The sequence below is a fragment of the Pyxicephalus adspersus genome, chromosome 11 (assembly GCF_032062135.1).
Source record: "Pyxicephalus adspersus chromosome 11, UCB_Pads_2.0, whole genome shotgun sequence".
Taxonomy (NCBI): domain Eukaryota; kingdom Metazoa; phylum Chordata; class Amphibia; order Anura; family Pyxicephalidae; genus Pyxicephalus; species Pyxicephalus adspersus.
Genome location: NC_092868.1, coordinates 31501120 through 31510681, shown reverse-complemented (window position 1 = coordinate 31510681; position 9562 = coordinate 31501120). Strand labels below are relative to the sequence as shown.

The following is a 9562-nucleotide window of genomic DNA, read 5'->3' as shown; positions in this document are numbered from 1 at the left end:
GTGGTCGGCGCTGACCAATACAATGATGACATGTTTCAGGTTTTATGGTTCCTCTTTTGTGGCCCCTTGGGCCGTCTGCCCCTTAAGGAGGGTATGCTTCCCCACCAGGCGATATTGTTCCCTGGGGTCCCAATGGGGGTGGCGGGGATGGGTGCTGCCATGTTCGCCTCTTCTTCCGGGTTCTTCTTCCTACATCACCTGACCAAGGTGCGAGATCGGGTGACGTAGGTTGGAAAAGAACTTGCCGATCCCACAGAATTTTTACTTTACATAAGGGTTGTCTACCCTTTTATGTAAAGTGAAAATTCTGAGTTTAGGTACGCTTTAAAAATGAAGGTACAAAATCAGCTCAGTGGCGCATGTCTCCACACTCTGGGAGGCCCGTAAGACGGTACTCAGAGGGCATTGCATAGCTCTGAGCTCTCGCTTAAACGTGATACTAATTTACAACGCTCCATCACAGTGCACTCATTGCGCACTGGGGAGAAAAAATATAATCAAAAACTGTCTCTGGGCCTTTTACGTGAATTGACCACCCTCCGATCTAGATTACGGGCTCTGGAGCTGTGGAGGGTCAGTTGGATGATGCAAAGAATCCGTCAATTATAATATTACAAAGGGAACAAGGAAGATACTCTTCTTGCACACAAATTAAGGGACATGCAAATTAGCTTGTCACCAATAGCCATTAGAGATGAGAGGGGCGTAGTGCGGTACAACCCTTCCCATATTGCTTCACGTGTTGAGGCCTACTATACCCACCTCTATCAAACAGTTCACCAAACCCAGAACTCCCTTGGGGTGGATCTACAGCCAAAAACAGATTCCTACCTAGCTGGTGCGGATCTTCCCAAACTCAAATGGGAACATCTGGAACAATTTAATAGCCCTATAACAGAAGGAGAAATTTTGAAAATCATTAGTCAGCTGCCACTAAAGCTCCAGGCCTAGATGGATTACCCTACTTTTACCACATCTTCTGGTCTAATTTAATGACTTTATGAAAGGTAAACCAATTATCTGATTCGAAGATCTTCACAAAAATTTTAGCTACTAGGCTATCTAAATTCCTTCCTTCTCTCATCCATGGAGATCAGACATGCTTTATACCCGATCGCCCTGTTAGCGATAATACTAGGAGGGTTGTAAACATTATTGATATCATCAATAGGCAAAAAACCCCGTGCATAGTTTGGATGCAGAAAAGGCTTTTGACCGCCTTGGTTGGCCATTTATGTTTTCCACTCTGCACAGAACAGGCTTTTTTGGGCCAATTCTTAGGCCAGTCGAATCCTTGTACAAGCCCACTTCGGCCTCGGGTAAATTACCACATGCATCGTCTACAATGTTCCCCACAATGAATGGTACAAGACAGGGTTGCCCCATCACCCCTACTCTTTGCCTTGTGTATTGAGCCCTTAGCGGTTTATATCAGGTCTAAGCCAAATATTCAGGGAGTGCCAATTAAGTAGAAATCTTAAAAAATATGTTTTTAGGAGCATAGGTGGGTAAATTGTTGTTGGAATGCAGTTTGTATGTTTGATCAGGACTTAAAACTGTGAAGATATTAGCATTAGTAAATTGACATCAAAGGGGAGGAAAATATCATTCCATAACCATTGTGGTTTTAAACATGGGATCTAAGTTGGAACTGGTTACCTAAAGAGTCAGGGATTTTATACTTTCTTTGAAGGTCTTTAAGGTAGTAAGTAGTGTTGGTGTTCCAATTCAGGTTGCCCCTATATTCGACCCAAAAATGGCGGTTCGAATCCAGGCCGATCCGACCCAAAAAACACAGAATTCATTGATAAGTAAAACCCAGGGAGCGTGCATTTATTGTTGCAACCCTGGGAATCTTCCTGTTTGCGATCCCCGGGCACTAGAGGTTATTTACCTCTAGTGCCCGGGAATCGCAGTGGAACTGCAGATGAACTCTCGATGGAGACCCAGCCTGAAAAACATGGAATTCCTGAAAACATGGAATATGTTTAAAAAAAGTCAAACTCCAGGTGAACTCTCAATGGAGTTTCTCAATTAAGAGGTCATCTGAGTTCAGTTCCCACGGTTATCATTGATAAGTACAGCCCGGTGACCGTGGGAAGTTTGCGGTCACAGCTAATTGGAGGAGGCACGCAAGTGCTTCCAATCAGCTGTGACTGCAGATGAACTGCTGTCCCGTATGTTCTTGAATAGAGATTCTCTATCCAAGAACAGTGTGTTCTTGGATAGAGAATCTCAATCCAAGAACACATACTACAGTTACGCTGTCAGCTCCGCTCCCGATTGCTCCTGCAGTTCTACAGTCCCGAGATACACAGTCCATAGACTTTAATAGTGTTCGAATTCGGCGTTCAATCACCTGAAAAATATCAGGCTATTCGATCGAATAGCTGCCGAAGCGAAAAATCAGCTATTTGACCGACACTAGTGGTAAGTGGTTCTTAAAATGAGTGTAGCTCCCCAGACCAGTCCAGTTTCCTGACAATGGAGTTAACAGATGGCACTCAACTGGTGTGTTGGAAGAGTTTTTTATGTAACATTTGACAAAAATCAAATCACTAACAAAAAAAAAAATATCAAAAAGTGTTTGCCCGGTAGAAGAGAGAGAGAGAGAGAGAGATTTTTCTGTGGACCGATATCCAGCAGTAATAGGTTCTAAGAGTCCAATTGCAAAATAATATTGAGGTGGTAACACACACCCGAAAAACTCCACAAACATTCTCCAGACATGCCTTATCGGACTTAGAGATGTAGACTCCATTCTTCAAATATTCTGGGAATGCCCGTGCCTACAAGCTTTTTGGTCAACAATCAAGACATTTTCCAACAGATGACAGATGCACCAATCCCTGATGATCCCGCCTTCTTCCTTTTAGAACATAATTCTTTCTCCCAGAAAATGTACAAAAACGCTGTGATAAGTCATCTTATTATGGCCGCGAATTCATACATATTGGAGAAAAACTGACCTCCCACCAACTCGCCTGTGGCTGCAGAAAGTCAATAAAAACCACTGTATGGAGGGCTTGACCTCCTCCATGCTAGATCAAGTAGGAAATTTTTCAATACTTGGTTCTACTGGTCTCAATTTACCACTTCTGCACAATATAGTCGCCACCTGGGCCCGCCTTGGTTAGATTAGGCCATTGTACAGTCCTCTCACTGCACATCCAGATTTACGCAATGTCATTATACAAAGTAAGACACCCCTATTTACCAACTGTCTTGAACTCAACCCGCATTGCCTCTCCCTTGCTCTTCCTGTACTCCCTTACTCTGCCTACATGGGCCAGATTAATAATCCATTAACTCTAGGGGCCTTAAGCCATTGGCTTCCCGCATAACTAACTACAGCCGTTATGGTTGTTTGATACTCACATAGGGCATTGATTCACAAGCTTAACATTCTGCACAAAATGTTACACTCCTAATATGGCATAACATAGATTGTTTGAGTAACTGCAAATGTATAAACTGTTTTTGTAAAGCAACCTTATTCAGGGGTCGCTGCAAAGCCTACCGACATTGTGCCTGTTTTATACCAACATTGTCATTTTGTGCATCATTATATACTGTTCCTATTCAGTTTGTACATGTATACTGTTGTAGATTTCCTTGGTTATCTCCCATTGCTATTATCCCCTCATTCTTGGTTTTGTAATGTACTGCTGTAGTTTTTTTGTCCTATATGTCTAACCCTCTCTTTTACCTTATCCCCTCCACATAAATAAATAATGTTTTTTTTTTTTGTTTTTTTTTTGTTTTTTTTTAAGTGCCAATCAAAAGAAAACACTTTGGGGAAATTTAAACATTTATGAACTATTAAACCTCAAAATTGATACTGCAGATTTCTGTGGTTACTGCAATGTTGTAATATATGATATGATAGACCTCAACAGCCACTCGTGAAGCTGTAACTTAGGAATTCTCAATGAATTTACCTACATTTCATTAGGATTTAGGACATATCCCTTATAGAACTAACCATGCCAGTCAGTAGCTTACCAATACAGGTTTGGGAATATCCTTCGGTTTCTTCTCTTTTTTCTTTTCTTTCTTTTTTTTTTTCTCCTTCTCTTTCTTCTTTCCTCCGCCCTGACCCTGCTGCTTTTCACGCTCCAGTACAACAAGTTCTCTATAATGCTCATCTATGGGATGGTCCCATGTGGACTGGCCAGTTGCAAAGTTGAAATAATAGATATCACCTGTAACATCCTGGCTGAAAGAAGGATTTCTAGGTTAGTATATAAATATACGAGGCAAGTTTTATTATTGACATGGAAGATCACATATTAGGTGATTTATGTACAAGATACTTTTGATCCTGTGGGCTAGGCTGACACAATGGTCCTAATATATTAAAACTCTCCAAGACTGAAGAAGATACACGTTCATCAGTGAACCTGAGTGATCCAGAAACTCATTTACACATGAGATCAAAAAATAATTTTGAATATGTTTTCTTACCAAGGTTTCCAGTCTGGCGGCAAAGGAGCAACAATTCCCTCTCGTGCCAACCACATGAGCTCAGGTTCTGTGTCTGGGTTGATCCCAATCATTCGAGCATATTCTTGAATTTCTGAAATATAGAACAAAGGTCATGCTACAGTAAAAGTGAAGGGTAAGTATAAGGGTGCAACTAATAATTAACCTGATTTTATTATTCTGCATAAAAAAATTTGGAATGCTTTCTATTGTTTAAAGTAGTCTGTGATTTTTTCTCTCATTGGGCCCGATATTGTTCAAGCTCTCCAAGGCTGTAGAGAATACACTTTCAACAGTGAAGCAGGGTGACACAGCAAACCTGGAATGGAAGTCATTTGCTATTTGTTAGCAAATGTTTTCAATACTGGACCAGATGTGTTTCAGGTTTGCTGGATCACCCAGCTTCACTTATGAAACTGTATGCTCTCCACCCTTGGAAAGCTTTAATAAATCAGGCTCATTGATTTTATTGAGTCACAAACTCTGACTAATTCAATCTTTTGAGGCTATGCAGCCCATGTTTTCAGTTTGTATTGTTCTCCTACGTGATGTTTGTTTTATCCTGTAAGGCTGCATATGCATGTTAAGTTGTCATTGGAAAGGATCTCAGATGCATAGACAAGCACTGTACATGCATTGCCGTTCTGCTCTATGAAGTTGGGAGGGTCGAGAACGACAGAGCGGCACCCCTCTGCTCTCTCTCCCCTTTACTTGTATAACAATTGTGCGGGAATCTGGCGTGTGTACAGCGCTCGTCTGATGTTGTTCGTGGATTAATTGACGTCGCACAAGCCACAGATTCAGCCCTGACGGAAATCTGACGCATGTACAAAGCCTTACTTTTTCACTATAAATCAATACAAACATTGAAATATTTAAAACAATTTTGAACAATGAAAAGCTATAATTCACAATTTTAAATAAAAAACACAGTTTAGATGGTACCAGGTAAGTAGACAAACACTCGCCCACTATAGATTGCATTAAGAAAAAGGCGGATGCTTTTTTAGAATCACATATTATATCTGGGTATTAAAGCTTTAAAGTAAAAATAAGAGAGACCGTTGATCCAGGGAACATCTGATTGCCCCATAGAATCAGGAAGGTATTTTTTCCCGTTGGAGCAAATTGTACCAGGGTTTTTTCTTTGCCTTCCTCTGGATCAACTATGTCCATAGGGTTTATATCTGGGATATGTTTATTTCCCTAGTGGTTGAAATTGTTTTTTCAACCTCACTTACTATGTACTAATGTAATAATTAGTTGTCTCTGGAGTTTAGCTACCCTGGGATTCAAATAGATATAAATAATATCTACCATGTTCTTGAGGTATGTAGTTTTCATCATGATCTTCCTCTAGGATCAACTGATCCCCCATTCGGCCAGCAGGCACAGCCAACATTTTGTGGGATGAGAAAATGAAGCCTAAAAGAAACACAACAAATTAAATCATAATGTACAAAATAAAACAGAGCAGGGTCATCATTTATGTAGATTATAGCTTTACAATCCACTGTAATCTTTCGGGGCTTTCCATCCATTCATTATTCAATTTAAATATTATTTATTTTTTTTTTATTTATCTTTGTGGAAATATGCACACAAAAGAAATAATTTAACCACAGGCTTCACATGTTTACCCAGCTATTTTCTGAATATTAAAATGCTGTTTCTTTTAGTAAGATAGAAATGTGCTGATGACATTTGTGTAAATGGAGATCTATTAGTGTAGAAATTTCTGGATTGATGATTGAGGTGATTGATTGAGGTGAAATAAAATAAAGTAATTATATGAAATGAGAAGAAACCAGCAGCGGTCTGTAACATCAAATCCATACTACACAACTGAAACCAATGCTTAGTCTTTAAACACACATACAGTTAGGTCCATAAATATTTGGACAGAGACAACTTTTTTCTTATTTGGGTTCTATACGTTACCACAATTAATTTTAAATGAAACAACTCAGATGCAGTTGAACTGCAGACTTTCAGCTTTAATTCAGTGGGTTGAACAAAAAGATTGCATACAAATGTGAGGAACTAAAGCCTTTTTTTACACAATCACTTCATTTCAGGGGCTCAAAAGTAATTGGACAATTGACTCAAAGGCTATTTCATGGGCCGATGTGGTCAATTCCTTCGTTATGTCATTATCAATTAAGCAGATAAAAGGCCTGGAGTTGATTTGAGGGGGGGTGCGCACTTCTATGTGGAAGATTTTGCTGTGAACAGACATGCAGTCAAAGGAGCTCTCCATGCAGGTGAACAAGCCATCCTTAGGCTGCAAAAACAAAAAAAAAATCCGAGAAATTGCTACAATACTAGGAGTGGCAAAATCTACAGCTTGGTACATCATGAGAAAGAAACAAAACACTGGTGAACTTAGCAATGCCAAAAGACCTGGACGTCCATGGAAGACAACAGTGGTGGATGATCGCAGAATCATTCCCATGGTGAAGAGAAACCCCTTCACAACAGCCAACCAAGTGAACAACATTCTCCAGGAAGTAGGCATATCGATATCCAAGCCTACCATAAAGAGAAGACTGCATGAAAGTAAATACAGAGGGTGCACTGCAAGGTGCAAACCACTCATAAAGCCTCAAGAATAGAAAGGCTAGATTGGACTTTGCTCAAAAACATCTAAAAAAGCCAGCACAGTTCTGGAAAAACATTCTTTGGACAGATCAAACCAAGATCAACCTTTACCAGAATGATGGCAAGAAAAAAGTATGTAGAAGGCGTGGGACAGCTCATGATACAAAGCATACCACATTATCTGTAAAACATGGCGGAGGCAGTGTGATGGCTTGGGTGTGCATGGCTGCCATGGCACTGGGACACTAGTGTTTATCCATGATGTGACACAGGACAGAAGCAGCCGAATGAATTCTGAGGTGTTCAGAGACATACTGTCTGCTCAAATCCAGCTAAATGCAGTCACATTGATTGGGAGGCGTTTCATAATACAGATGGACAATGACCCAAAACATACAGCCAAAGCAACCAAGGAGTTTATTAAAGCAAAAAAGTGGAATATCCTTGAATGGCCAAGTCAGTCACCTGATCTGAACACGAATGAGCATGCATTTCACTTGTTGAAGACTAAACTTCGCACAGAAAGGTCCACAAACAAACAGCAAGTGAAAGCCGCTGCAGTAAAGGCCTGGCGGAGCATTAAAAGGGAGGAAACCCAGCATCTGGTGATGTCCATAAGTTCAAGACTACAGGCTGTCATTGCCAGCAAAGGGTTTTCAACCAAGTATTGGAAATGAACCTTTTATTTTCAGCTTTTTAATTTGTCCAATTACTTTTGAGTCCCTGAAATGAAGTGACTGTGTAAAAAAGGCTTTAGTTCCCCACATTTTTATGCAATCTTTTTGTTCAACCCACTGAACTAAAGTTGAAACTGCATCTGATTTGTTTCATTTAAAACTAATTGTGGTAATGTACAGAACCACAATTTGAAAAATGTTGTCTAGGTCCAAATATTTAAGGACCTAACTGTGTAATCTGTGGTACCTACATTTACCTGAAAACACAGGAAAACTACAATGACTCCAGTATAAACCTAGGGAATAAAATATGGCTGTCACTGCTAACATCAAAACACTAACCAACAGAAATGCCAATAAAATATTGTGAACAAATAAACCAATGGTGTGTTATTTTTAAAACATGTAAGGGGGAAAAACTTCACATGGACTCTACCTGCACTTACCTGCCTGCACCCCAACACCATACTGTACAATCTGCAAATAACCGCCTGCACCCTAACACTGTATTGTATGACTTACCTGCCTGCACCCTAAACCCACACTGTACATTCTATACCTACCTGCCTGCACTCTGACACCATACTGTACAGTCTACACTTACCTGCACCCCAACACTGTGTTGTATGTTGTACACTTACCTGCCTGCTCCCTGAACCCACACTGTACATTTTACACCTACGTGCCTGCACCCTGACACCATACTGTACCATATACCTACCTGCACTTGATATACCTGCCTGCACCATACTGTATATAATACACCTACCTGCCTGCACCCTAACACCATACTGTATATAATACACCTACCTACCTGCCTGCACCCTGACACCATAACTTATATATTACACCTACCTGCATCCTGACATCATGCTGTACAACCTGCATATACCTACCTGCACCTTATATACCTACCTGAATTATACTATATATAATACACCTACCTGCCTGCACCATAACACTGCATTGTATGTTGTATACTTACTTGCCTGCACCCCAACCCCACCTGCCTGCAACCTGACACAATACTGTACGTTCTGCTATTACCCTAACATAGGTAATTACCTTTAGCTTTTCTGCCCCTCACCACCAGCTCTACTTCCAGGGACGCTTCCTGCGTTGCCCCGCAATAGCAACCGTATCCACTTCCGGTCCGTCCCCCTGGCGATAACTCTTGGCACCTCCGATCTGTCCCTGGATTCCAGGCTGGATGTGATTCGCTCTCCTTCCTCACTCTGGATGGAAGGGGGCGGTGACATCACTGCGCCGCACTGCCTGCCGGGAGATGTAGTCTGGGCGTGGTGTGTGCGCTGATTTACTACTACACAGTGCTACAGAGAGGGGACCAGGGAGGATCATCAATGGGATGAATGGGACACATGGAAGGGATGAATGGGACACATGGAAGGGATGAATGGGACTCATGGATGGGATGAATGGGACACATGGATGGGATGAATGGGACACATGGATGGGATGAATGGGACACATGGATGGGATGAATGGGACACATGGATGGGAGGGATGGGACTCATGGATGGGATGAATGGGACACATGGATGGGAGATGGGATGAATGGGACACATGGATGGGATGAATGGGACACATGGATGGGAGGGATGGGACTCATGGATGGGATGAATGGGACACATGGATGGGAGGGATGGGACTGCTGTGTACGCAGGGATAGTGCTGCGATGCTTCCACTTATATCTGTGTGAATTCCACGTGTATAGGTTCCATAACTGTGTAATATAAATATGCTTCTCATGATACAATGACAGTGAAGTCCCTAGTTA

General features: G+C 41.4%; 1 protein-coding gene across 2 annotated transcripts in view; it reads right to left on the bottom strand.

Annotated features, from left to right (window-relative positions):
• CEP164 (centrosomal protein 164) overlaps window positions 1-8978 on the bottom strand; it is a 54364-nt gene extending 45386 nt beyond the window's left edge. For both annotated transcript variants that reach the window (XM_072425577.1, XM_072425578.1), the window contains exons 1-4: window positions 8829-8978; window positions 5803-5910; window positions 4468-4579; window positions 4006-4219 (exon numbers count right to left, since the gene is read on the bottom strand). In XM_072425577.1, coding sequence (XP_072281678.1) covers window positions 4006-4219; window positions 4468-4579; window positions 5803-5887 — 411 coding nt within the window. In that variant the 5' untranslated portion in view covers window positions 5888-5910; window positions 8829-8978. The remainder of the gene's footprint in view (window positions 1-4005; window positions 4220-4467; window positions 4580-5802; window positions 5911-8828) is intronic.
• Between the last annotated feature and the right edge of the window lie 584 nt (window positions 8979-9562).